Below are 13287 nucleotides of genomic sequence, written 5' to 3'. Positions count from 1 at the left end.
TGCCCTGGCACACGTCGGATTAGACTTCACTATCTACAGCATACCCTATCCAACTTTTCATTAAGGGGTGAAGACTCTTGTTGGTCTAAAATGATTGCGGGCGACAGAACTTCCTGGTTACTCGCGAAGTACAAAATTCTCCAACACGTTAATTGCAACCTCCTTTCATCTAAGTCGCAAACATACGACCAGCCGTGAGAGGCCTTTAAGGTTCAAGGTCAATTGTGACACTGATATTTAGCTAAAATCTGATTGATATGACTGATACTTTATTTTGTAAAAATCTTGTTGATTAACACAAATAAAAATAAAAAAAAAACAAAAAAATAACTATCAATTAAACAACCCCATGAGAGGGAACTAGGGACGATGTTCCTAGAGTAGAGTGGACAAACTAACTGTCATTGCAAAGTGCAATTGTTTCGAATTGGCCTGTGGATTAAAGTAGATTTTAGCATACATGAAAAAGCAGGAAAAATAAACTACTGAAGGAAAGGGTGTGCAGGTGTATGAGTGTTGTTAGAAATATGGTAAATGATAGGCAGAGGACTTGAATGGGGCATGTATTTTACCATTTTGTTGCATTATTACATTTGAAACAACCTTTTGTATGGTCACAGTATTCCTTTTAGTGAATTGTCTGTGTGCCTGTACCAAAGCATGTCTGTTATATTGAGACAATATATTTCTGTTTACCTTCAATTTATTTTGACATGTACAATGCAGTTGGTCAAATATTATGTGGGTCCACTTGCTGAATCATAGGGAAGTCTGGATTAACCAGATCTTCTACTAAAAGACACCCGAATGTGCATAGCCAATCTTTATATAGTTTTGGATTATTCATTTGCTCTACTCATATCTTTAACTTGTGCTTAATGTTTTTGGAAAGTCTTCTACGGTTGCATAGAGCGAAGGTGCTTCCATTTGGTAAACCCACCATTTCCCTACACACGTCTCAGACACTCTTGATCCTTGGTAAAAAAAGAAAAAGTTAAAATACCTACAGGAGCACGTTGACAATGAAATATTGTAAATGCAATGGTCAGAGGGTCCAAATTATAAGTGTCCATGTTAAGGAGCATATTTGCTCTGCTTCAGTCAATCTATCTTCTGATAATCTGAAGATCCTGTATATGTCTATCACATAGCAAGGAAGGCACAAACAGCTTGGTAACAACTTTCTCTCCTGGAGAAAATCGAGCCATGCATCCCAGAAAACAACTTCAGATCTGCTGTCCAAGCCTTGGTCCACTCTCACCTGGATAGTGGCAATGCCCTCCTGAAAGGCCTTCCAGCAACTACCCTGGCTCTTATGAGATATGTCCTGCATACTTCAGCACGACTCAAAGGACTGTGCAAATTCAACCAAATCACCCTGACCCTCATCTCACTGCAAGCAGGTATCCTCTTCAAATCCTGCTGCATCATCTACAAATCTGTCACCCTGAAGTCCCCAAGCTGCCTCACTGAGAAACTGGACAGGACTTCGATCCACCACAAGTATGGACATATGCAGGCCTGAACTCTGCTGATGCAGGAAGGAAAAGCTCAGAAGACAGGCCTTCTCCGACTATGCCACAAGACTCAAAAACCTTCTAACCGGTATCAACAGACTCGCCCCTTCGCTTCTACATTTCAGGAAGGAGTTCAACACCCCCCTCATCAAGGAATGTGGAGGCTCCTTTTCAAAACATAGGTCCACACACCCTCCACCTAACTTGGGACTGTGTAGGCTGCTACCCCTAGTTTCCTTTCCCAGTGGCTGGTAGATCCCTTTCTGCCAAATTAGCACCCTACCCCCTACTGTTAGCTCCTGTTCCCTTCCATGTTTGCCTCTCTAATGGTGTCTTTCCCCCTATAACCTCTTTACCCCGTCTGCTTCTTCCTGAAAATAGGTCCAGCCTCAATAAATATAAGAATAAAATGCAGAAAACCTGACTACTAAAGCAGCTTATGAATCTATATTACCAAGAACAAAAAGGGCTATTCTAGCACTTTAGCACATGTGAAATTCGTTCGATTTCGCGACTATTTACCTGGATTTCTCAATGCCGAGACGAGACGTGCTGTGACAAGAGGCGCAAGCTTCTAATGATGTCAGCTTTAGGGGTGGTCTTATGATTTACTGCTACGAGGGCACTTGAACTTAGGGTGATGGATCAACGGATAAGATTAGCAGAAGATGTCGGCTTCCAACGTGTGAGTTTCAAATGTGTAAATGTGAGAAAGTCGAAGGTAAGACGCATAGGAAACATTGCTCGGATCGATAGAAATATGCAAAAAAATACAAGCCCTATCCATTGGGCTAATACAATTTTTGAGAGAACTTCCCCAATAACGTTGGTGTTCACGAGCAGTTCCCACCGAAATTCCACGTTGAGGTTGAAGATAACACATGACAGAACAGAGTCTTATCGAACTCTGTAGGTTACTGGGCAATACTGGGATTTGTTGGGTTCTGTCTGCACAAGACAACCTTTGTTGGAGAGGTAGGAGGCACACCACTGCAGGGTTCTTCTATCAAAGTCTATACACATAGCAAGGATGTTTAGCAGGGCTTCATGGTCAATGGAATCTAAGACAGCAGTAAAGTTAGGTAGGTTGAGTGAACAGGTCACTGATGTAGGACTTGTAAGGCATATCTTTGATGGTGGTGGTCTCCGTACTGGACCTTGGTTAGAACCAGGATTTGTAGTTCTGTAGTAGATTGTGCCAATTGATTCTTTCATGTACATTGACTGCTATTCTTCTCAATCACTATGATGAGTAAGGGTACATGCATGATGGGGCAAAAATAGGTTAGCTCGAGAGTGGAAAGCGCAATTGAACTTTGATGTGCTATTGGTAGCATCAGTTCAGAAAAACACGTTCACTATGTACTAGTTCTTTTTTTTGTTGGTAAGCATTATGGGGTTTATTAGTGTGTGTGAGATGATGTGTGTGTAGTTGGTTGAGTTTTTAGGTTTCTGCTAGAGCAGAGGTATGAGTGTGTTTTGTTTGGTGTTTGAGAGGGAGTGTGTAGGATATTGGAGAGTTTTTAGTAGGGTTGGTGGATTGTCATCTGTCCTATTTTGCTACGGTTTTGTTGGTCTGTCAGGTTCATATTCGTCTATGGTGGTTTGCGTTGAAATGCTCTATTTCGTTGGGGTATTCATGTTTCGGTTGGTCATGTTTTGGTTGTTTTGGGTATTTCTATAGTGGTGTTGGCTGTTCGCTTCGATGGTGTTTCGTGTTTCTCTCAGTGAGTTAATGAGCCATGATTGTAGCAGTTTTCTGAACTTTAGGTGATCTAATGTTGTTCGTATTTCCTTTGGGAGTGAATCCAAGAGTTTTGCTGTGATGCAGGAGAATGCTGTTCCACCCAATTTCTGCGTAGAGTGTTGCATGCGTTCGAGGCAGATGGGATTGCTAGAACTTAGTGTTCGGTGTGGTATGTAGATGGAGATTTTACATGTATGAATCCTGCTCCTTGACCGTGGATTATTCTGTGTTATACAGGGTGTTTTGAAGAAAAAGTGTTTTTTGACTAGTAGTAAATATAATGATTTCAGTGCTGTTGATTAAGTGGTTACGTACTTCACAGGTGAAACTTTACAGTGGAGGAGGTGAAGATGTCTTCTTTGTAGCTGGCAGATTTGTTAGTCTGGTCTTCTGAAGTATTTGTCCTGAATAAGATCCAGTTTGACATGTTGCTGGCTAGCAGTGGTGGAATGGCAGTAGTGGGTTGGAGGTGTCAAGGTGTTGCCTGATCTTGCCATTTATTTCTGTAAAGAAGTTGTTGATGGTGTTACATTTGAAAGTGCATTGTGGTACAGAAGCATCCAGCGCCCTGGTTTCGAGGATGACTATGTTCTTGTTAAATGCTTTCACAATGGTAGTTGTATAGTAGTTTGTTTTGGCAGTGGTGATGAGCATCCTGCATGCTGAACAGAGGGTTCCCGAGAGTGTTGTGGCATTTTAAGTGGTGGGGTTTTCTTCAGTAATCTCCTTGTCTGTGTATGGTACACTGACTGTCGTTGAGTATACCAAGGTGTGTTGAGGTTTCAGTGGTGCATGGGTGCGATTGACCTCGGTGAGCTGGGTATTGTTTTTTTCCAAGGGCGTCAGACGTGGAGACCAACATGATGAGGTTTCCTACCTGTGCATCCATGGGGTAAGTTCTTGAAAGAGCAGCGTGGTGTCCTGGTTGGATTGAGTGGTCCCTGGTGTGGCAGAGGTGTGTTGTGTAGTAGGATGTATGCATGGGTGTTAGTGGTTTCAGTTAGGGTGTGATACGGACAAGTGGTTTGTCCAGTCCAAAGACAGGGTGAAGACATACGATAGTTGGATAGAGGTAAATACCAGGTTCAGTATGTTGCCTTTGTTGTGGGTTGTTTCTGTGATGAGTTGCTTGATATACATGATAAAGAGAAGCTAAAGTAGAGTTCCCCAAGTTTTCGTATAGGCGTGGCTCCCGAGCAGGTTGAGGTCATGGACGAAGATGTTAGCTGTGCTGTTGAAGGAAATTGTAGTAATGAGGTCTGTGGTTCATTCTTGTTGGCATGAGGTGGCTGGCAAATTAAGTGCAAAGTAGCTATCTGAGGATGGGTGAGTAGGAAGTGGCAAGTGGGGACTTCCATGGATGCCAGAATGGTCTGCTCCTGGAAGGTGAATGTCCATGATGTCGTGTAGGTAAAAATGAATCGTCAAAGGTCTTATATTGGCAGTGTTTTTATTGGATACTGTAGCCTGTGGGAATGAGGAAATGTGAGATGTGTCTGGGAATGAGATAATGTGGCTGGAGGTAGGGGGGGGTGCCATGCATCATTGATAAATAAATAGATCCACTTGCGTCGAAGAAACCAGATTGGGCCAACTTAAGAAGGGAAAGAAAGGCATGGGACAAATAACCCACAGATTAGCAGTGATTAGCAGGTAGGCAAGGTAGAGTCAGATGAGCTTGATACAGGTACTCCTGCTGACCAACAGCAAATAAAAAGAGGCATAGAGGTAGCATAAGGAGGGAAATAAAGGGACAGAGCAGTCAAAAGAATCCCAAAAGGATATCAGTGATTAGTAGGTGGGCGGGGAAAAGCTCCCCAAGATCCACTTGCACCAGCTGACCGACAGCTTGGTGGAGATGAGTGTGGCTCTATGCCTAGCCTAGCCAGTTCCAACAGTTTGGTAGCTGCTGCACTCACCATATCACAGGACCATGGGTAAAACACTGGACAGTGCTCCTACAGCAAGAAGGCTGTCAGAGGACCTCAATGAATTGGGTGCATTCCCCTCCTGAGCAGTCCCTCTCATTCCTAGAGCCAGCAGGCAGCCCCTCTCTCAATGAAGAGGCTCCAGTGTCAGAGCAGAGAAGTCTGCCTGAGCTGCAAAAGTTACTTGCAAGAGGAAGACCCATTCAGATTTCTATTAGGCATCAAGAGCTTGTGACACTTTCACTTTCAAGGGCAAGCATGGGAAGGCTTTAACCCAGTTACTCCTGGGCAGTTTAGGTTTTACTGGGAAGGTGGGCACCGGTAGAGAGCGCCGCAATAGCCCGAGCCAGGTGCATGCCATGAAGACTTTGGGTGCCCATGAAATGACAATCTTTTATGGTGACTTTGCTGACCAAGTTGCCTCACACAGGTCTCCAATGGATGAAAAAGTCAGTGGGAAGGTGATCTCCTCCCTTGTACTGACCCTGCATTAGAATGAAAGTTAGCACAAGGCTACAGTACAATGCAATCCCTACGCAAGCCCCCTTGTGCTGATGGCTTTCTTGCCCCATGGGCAAAGGTCAAGGGGGCTTCTGAGACAGTCAGTGCAAATGTCTTGGCAGCAACAAATGAGAATGAGCTTGCAAATAATATTTAGATGCTGTGCTATAAGTATAAGCGATTTTGGGAGATTACTGATTGTGTGACTTTTTCAAAAATAGGAAGTTAGGACAACAAGGTCGGCACACCACCGTGGAGTGTACTGGCGATAGTGCAATTTGACCAACCCCACCCATTCACCCTGCACAGGGTTGGAGCGGGGTCCAGCTCTGTGCTATCAGAATAGGAGATTCCGGGAGATTGCCGATTTTGCCGTTTTAAAAAAAATAGGACGTTAGGACACAATGTAACATACACAAGGTTATAGCAGACCCTCACGTGCATGTCAGCTGCAGACCCGGGCAACACCTGGGGGTATGGCTAGTTATATTATAAGGCTCTTGAGCACTGACGTGCCCCATCAGTTTGTAATACATGCAATCAGAATAAGTGATACAGCTTTTTGCTAACTCCCACTCACCATCATAGCTTTATACCCCTCTTCTTCTTTCAGTTTAGATTCCAGGAGATCCCCCAACTCCTCCTTCAGAGACTGCAAACAGGCCTGGAGTTCACCCTGTAAGGAGGAAGATTTTGGAGTTGAAACTGCATCTATGAGCAGCATCTCCTACATGTAAATTCACACAGATGCTTGAAAACACACATCTACCAATTTCTACCTATGCACCAACTAACATAAAACTATCAACAAACATTTAAAGCACACTGATTTTAAGAAATCTCTGCAATGGGGGTTTTCCCCCAGAACCTAAAACATGCAGGTCTGAGAAGGCTTCTGAAAAGTCATAAGATGTGTAAAACTGTGGACCTTGTTCCAAGTCTATGCATTTTGTAATTATTATTAGCTAGCTTCATGAAGCAACTGAGCACTTTACAGCCATAGGGGAAGAAGACAGGGAGAGAAGCAGAGAAACATGGCAATGGGGAGTTAACAACAGAGGATGGGGAGGATGGGCAATTTGGCAGCAAGGGATCTACAAGCAACTGGCGTGGGGGGGGGGAGGTAGAGAAAGTGGGGAGCAGATCACCCAGTCTCAAGTAGGCTGGGAATGGAGGCTGTGTGGACCTAGGTTTTAGGGAGAAGCCATTACTTGAAGCTGAGGGTCTTGAGATCCATCCTGAACTGTAGAAGCGAGGGAGTGAATCTGATGTTGACGAGGAGGAGATTCCAGAGACTTGGGGCGTGGACAGAGAAGCCCTGTCTTCCAGTTCCTTCCTTCCTGTACCGACAGAGTTCACGTCTGCACATGTCCTTACTTCTGGTGGATTGCAGGCCTCCGGAGATAATGAGTTTCTCATTGAGGTAGCTTGGGAACCTCAGGATGACAGCCTTGTAGATGTATTTCCTAACAAGGGGCCTTCTTCATCATAGGAATCGTCTTCATACACAAGCATTACGATCATTTTCGAGCTCCTTAACTTCAGTGCCACTTGCATGAATGGTCTAGTGCATATGATTCCTCTACATGTTTGGATCCAAATAAAACCTCCAATGGTATTTTATGAGTGGGCATGCTGTAGTTTTATATGGCGTTAACAGCTCCCACAGTAACGTTCAGGATCTTTCCACCTCCTTATTCTGCCCCAAGTCTAAGCGTATTCAAATGGACGAAGAGGTAGACTTGCTTAAGCCAGAAGAACTCATTCCAGGTAAGACTCGTGCTCTGCCGTGTTCCGTGATCTGTAGATAGAATACCAATAAACTCCTTGCATGAATGTAGCCAGAAGGGTTCTCTTACCCCTCTTACTCATAAAGGCCTCATTTGCAGTAGTTATTGAGTATTCCAGGCTGTGGCCATTTTATTTACTATTTCATACCTGCCATTCCCCTAAAGACACCTTATGTTTGACGTAATACTGATATTATGAAGGCTTGTGCCAATTCCTGGAAGTGTCCCTACATGGGCTAGTTTTGCCCAGCAGGCACTCCCCTGTAGCCACCATAAGAGCACATAGTGGGGTACATTTGGAGACCCCTGCTTTAGCTCAGAGAAATATTGTGAATAACTTCTAAGCCACCTTCCAGGGGAAAAGGCCACTTGCCACACTTCAATTCTGTAAATACAAACAGCTGTCCATGTCTTACTCTCCACATTTTGCGCATGGGTCACTATTCCGTGCTCCCATAATTCAGCCTGTATAACCAGAGCGGAAGCCTTGATTTTCTAGATTCCCAAGCATTTAGTATCTACCTGCGCTACATAGTTAGGGGGAATCTGACAAGAGCAGAAACCCTATTTTGCCCAGATTGTACAATGTTTCCCTTGTGAGCATTCCAACTCTTCTTCTGGGCTATAATGATGCCAACTAGGTGAACTAGGAAACGCTTAACACAAAGGCTTAACATAGCTCTCATTTGGTGAGGAGACTGAGCAGTAAGGCTTAGACTAAGGAAATCAGGAGCTTGGTGTGAAGTACAGGTAGCATACATTAGATTGAGGGAAAAGGATAAAACTATACTTAGTAGTAATATAGATGCATTAAGAATTATACAAGAAAAATAAACATATACAATCACAGTTAGGATACACACCAGACTTTAGAATTAGTTCAGTTATATTTAAATACTCCCCTATAGTCACCTAAAATGGGGGATTAAGGTGTTAAAACAAGTTAGCACAAGCCTTAAACAATTATAAGGTAACTCTACTTTATGGCTCAACCCTAATCATAGAACACCTTTTCAACAGACATCAAGGCAAGTAACCGGTTTTTGACTATTTTCGGAGGAGTTTAAATAGATAACGTTCTACCATAGGAAGCAACGTGATCGATGCAGTTGTTAGTGCTTCAGTCGTGACACTTTCTGTAGCATAACAAAAGTATGTTTCCTGAGTAGGCAGGGGACAGCTACCAATACTGGATGACTAGTGGAAAACAAGACAGGATTCCAAAACTCAGGTTCCAACACCAAAGGTAAGGCAGGGATAGCTGCAGGATAAGGATTTTTGTCCCATAGGAATTAATAGAGACTATGAGGATTGTAAATAGTTATATAATCCAGTCCCTCTTACACCATTCAGAGCAGACAACGGTCCCTAGCAATGTCAGGTGTGTACCCTCATAGTAGTTTGTGCCATTGGAGCTCCAGGGGTAGCGGGTGCAGAGTGTCGTTCATTTGACAGTACTTCCCAATAGAAAAAACCACAGTGATGGTTGAAGAAGATCAGAAATTCAGACCCTATGACGTTGGAGGACACCACAGCCAAGATGAGCAGATGAGGTGACCATGCTCAGGGTTTGGAGGCATTATGACAAAGGACCACAGGACACAGTCTTGAGCAATGCTCCCAGAGGTGTACAGGGACCACGACAGAGGTGTCGGTAGGCTGAACATGGCGGGGGAGTAATTTAGCCCAGGACTTCTGGTTGTACCCTCGGATAGGAGCTCAGGGGCTAAAACCAAAAGGCTAGCTAGCCCCGAGACCTGACATTGGCTAAGTGCACTGTGGTTTTTACAGCTTCAGGGGATGGCCTCTGCGATGCAGGACTGTGAACCGCTTAGTCCATCACTTCATGGGAGGGAGGCACTAGGAAAGGTCTCCCCTGTTAATAACTACTTAGCCTTGCATTAGATAGCTTGGGCCATGGTTGTCAGAGCAGCAGTTTTCCAGTACCCCTCGGCATGCATATTGTGCTTTGGATCCTTGGCTCAAAGTGATCGAAGGGAATGGATTCTGATCTTCTCCTAACATTCAAAATCATGGCCTAAAGAGATCACAGCTTACCTAGTAGGGAACATGCAACATTAAAACTCAGCATGTCTCACAAGCAGTTCATTTACAGACGTTACTTAATACAAGGTTTGGGAATGGTATTGGGGATGTCTGCATCCCATTACCCAGCACAAACCAGTTTCAAGCATACAGATACTCCGTGCCGGGCTCTGGCTAGAGCTTGTGAGAAGGATACATATACATACATGGTCACTGCCTGCCCCCGCCTGGAAGAAGAGAGCCAAAAGGACAGAAAAACACACAGTCATGGCTTTAACAACATGAAGAAGCCCTCAGCTGATCCTTCCTCTCGGGCAAACTACCGCCCAAGCTCCATCACTCCTTTCCTAGGCAAACTCTTGGAAAAGCTGGCCATCTCCCAGATGAATCTACTTACTGAATCTTCTGGTTGCCTCCATGAGCACCAGTCTGGCTTCAGAGCTGCCAGAAGCAAAACTGCTCTCCTGAACATACTCTGCTCTCAAATCTTGTCTCTAATCTCCCTTCTGTCCTCATTCTCCTTGATTCATATTCTGCTTTTGACACAGTCAACCATGCCATCCTGCTCAATTGTCTCTGGGACAACCTTGGTATTACTGATCAGGCCCTGACCTGGTTGATCTCCTTTTTCACCGACAACCCTCTCACGTCCAACTGGGGTCTTTCCTCTCTTCTATCTCTCTCTCTACTTGTGATGTTCCCCAGGGGTCTCAACCCTCTCCATGGCTCTTCAACCACTACCTGGCACCTCTTGCCCACTGCATCGCAACTTTCTGTTCCAATTTTCAATGTTATGCGGATGACACTCAGCTCTCTTTCAGGCTACCCTCTGCCACCTCTGCTTCTCCTCTCATACCAGACTGTCTGACAGCAATTCAGGAATGGCGTGCCACCGATGACCTCTGCCTTAACACCAGTAAGACTGAGATCCTTCTCATTGGAACACCCACTCCCTCCTTTCCTCTCGCTCTCTGGCTGCCCATTCTGTGCCCTCTTCCTGCTCCTTCCTGTGATGCTTAGAACCTTTGTGTCATCTTCGACTCCACCCTCTCCTTCTCTCCTCACATCTCTGACGTATCTAAGAAGTCAAACTATCAGCTGCACCTCCTCAGAGGTATTCTTCCTTTTCTCACTTTCCCCCAGAAGCTCACTGTCTCCAAAGCTCTGGTCCTCTGTAGGCTGGACTATTGCAACAGCCTCTTTCCAAGTCTTCCTGCCTCTACTCTTCGACCTTTATAACTTATCCAGAACAGGACTGCAAGACTTGTCCTTGACCTCAAGCCCAGGGATCGTATCTCTCCAGCTCTGAAATCCCTCCACTGGCTCCCCGTGGCTGCAAGGATCAACTTCAAGATCCTCTGCATTTTCCACAAGGCTTTCTGGGGCCTGGGACCGCTCTACCTCCAACTTTCTCTTCCAAAACATCTTCCTTCTCGAGCTCTCCGTTCATCCACCTCCACCTCTCTGAGGGTCAGATGCTTCTCCAAGAAGAGAGTTTGGGGCAGATCTATCTCCTCGGATGGGGCCTCACTCTGGAATAGTCTCCCTGCCCCTCTCAAACTTGAGCAGAACCACCTCCGATACCGGAAGCAACTCAAGACCTTCCTTTTCGCTTCCGCTTTCTCTCTTCCTCTCCCCTGCTGATGTAACCGACTGCTCCGTGCACTGGTCACCCTCTGAAGTCGGGCCCAGGTTCCTGCATGTCCAGTTGCCCTCACACTGCCCCCGGGCTCCGCAGAACTGAAGGGTCTGTATCTGCAACCCTGCAGTCCCTTATCTCTGCACTTATGAGCCACCCGCTGGCTATACTTGTGAGTTAACTGCACTTCCTCCTTCCCCTACCTTCTGGCACTTGACCCCTTCCGTCTTCCCCGCATTTGTGCGATCTGAATGACACGAGGCCTAGTAATCATTATTTTGTCCTCCCTTGTTTCACCCTCTTTGTCTTGTTGCGCCTTGAAACACTTATGTACAGGTGCGTTATAAATACCACATCATATCAAATCATATGTTGACTAGCGTTTTTCAGCACTTTAATGAACACAAGTAAGACATGCAGCATTAATTATGGGGATTATCTCAATAAAGTCAAAAAGAAAGGGAAACTGTATTCCCCAGCCTAACTCACCATGAGGGATTTAATACCATTAACAACAATAGGGTCCCCTGCACTGGTAGTCGTAAGGACTCATTAGGGCCCCAAAGTGAAATATGTTAAGCAAGAGAGTGACCTTTCAAAAGATCTTGCAGCCATGTCAGGGTCTCAAAAACATTCAGTAGATAAGCTGTGGGTTCCTACTGAAGGAGATGGAAAAGCAAAATGAAAGCCTTAATGACCAGGAGTGGAGCATTCAAAGGAAGACCAAAGGGTTGCAGTTCTGAAGGACAAGTACTCGCCAGTATATACGTGTATAGGTTCGTCTTCCCCAGTCCCTTTTGTGGAGTCGAGATATCCCATGGCAGAGGAGAACTGTGAATGAAAAGGAGCTAACAGTTTGAGCAGTAACCGGTCCTGATGCAACAGTTATTATGGGAGGAGAAGGGGTACAGGACTAGCAGTGCGAACGACAGATTCTGGATGAATGTGAAAACCATTGTTTATCAAGCAGTTGACAAGGTTTTTCGGGTTCCACCAGAAGGACTGGCATATGCTTCACGACTCTGCAGTCAGTGATGTTAGGCTGCATTAAACCAGAGCTGTGAGTTGCTTGGCTCTGGATGTGTTCTGAGGTGGCAGAAGTGTTGTTCCAAAGTGTCAGTGGGTTCAAGCAGAACCTGCAAGTGGATCCCCAAGTCAATGAAACAGATGGGACACACCAGGATTCAGGTACAGATGGTAGAATACGATGCAGTCTGGTCCGGTCTGAGGGAGGCACAGCTCCAAGGTTGCAGGAGAAATGAGCAGTGGTATTTCAGGTAAACAGGGCACTTATTGGCGTGCAGGCACATTGGGTGATGGAGTTGTTACCATTACATGGTTAGGATCAGCGTGGTGATTAAAAAGACATCTAAAGTGCACAGGGATCTAGGCACACAGCAAGGGGAATCATGCCACATCAGGCAAGGAAGCACGATCAACGATATATTCTGGAAAGTGTAATGCCGGTCCAACAGTAGCTTTGCATATCTTTTTTGTCAGCCTGTTTCTTGAAAAGAAGAAGGTTGTTGCAGAGCTTCATCACACCCGGTCTTCTGGCCTGTGTACCTAGGTTCTATAGATAATTGAGCAAATCCTTCATTTTAAGAGGAAACTGGGTGAGAGTATGTCTAAAGTCACAATAAAAGGGTTGCGTTCATTTAACCATTTTGACAGCAGCCTGTGAATTTGGGATTTTCACAATGGAACGCTGCAGTCTTTCTCCTTGGCAAATATTCCAGAGGTGGGTTTAACAACTGAATGATTTTATGTGTGGGCCATACAAACGGGACTAGCTCCTGTTGAGGTTTAAAAGAGCCATTGCAAATCATTTCACTAAATAGTACAGAATCTCACACTGGCTTGACTTCACTTTGGTTGGTAACCCCTTGTTCTTTGTTGTTACGTGTTGCACTGGAGCCCATGGCCTATCAGTATCCTGTGGCCGCATTTTAAACAGAAATAATCCAGAGTTAAATAGTTTGCAGGCCCATGTTGTTTCCTCATCAAGAAGAAAGGAGAGAAAGTGTGTTTGCATGGCAAAGCAACCTGTCTGGGAGTGTGTGTAGCGGTACAGAATGTGCATTGCAAGAGATGGGCTACAGACAGGCTTGCCTCTGTG

At 45.0% G+C, this 13287-nt stretch overlaps 1 protein-coding gene across 2 annotated transcripts in view; it reads right to left on the bottom strand.

Annotated features, from left to right (window-relative positions):
- The window catches only part of LOC138516916 (E3 ubiquitin-protein ligase TRIM39-like), a 164456-nt gene that overhangs the window by 120567 nt on the left and 30602 nt on the right, over positions 1 to 13287 (bottom strand). For both annotated transcript variants that reach the window (XM_069632374.1, XM_069632375.1), the window contains exon 2: positions 6274 to 6369. In XM_069632374.1, the coding sequence (XP_069488475.1) occupies positions 6274 to 6369 (96 nt within the window). The remainder of the gene's footprint in view (positions 1 to 6273; positions 6370 to 13287) is intronic.

Source organism: Ambystoma mexicanum, chromosome 6q, assembly GCF_040938575.1.
Source record: "Ambystoma mexicanum isolate Mex_15411 chromosome 6q, UKY_AmexF1_1, whole genome shotgun sequence".
NCBI classification, from domain to species: Eukaryota; Metazoa; Chordata; class Amphibia; order Caudata; family Ambystomatidae; genus Ambystoma; species Ambystoma mexicanum.
This window is presented reverse-complemented; position numbering and strand designations above follow the sequence as displayed.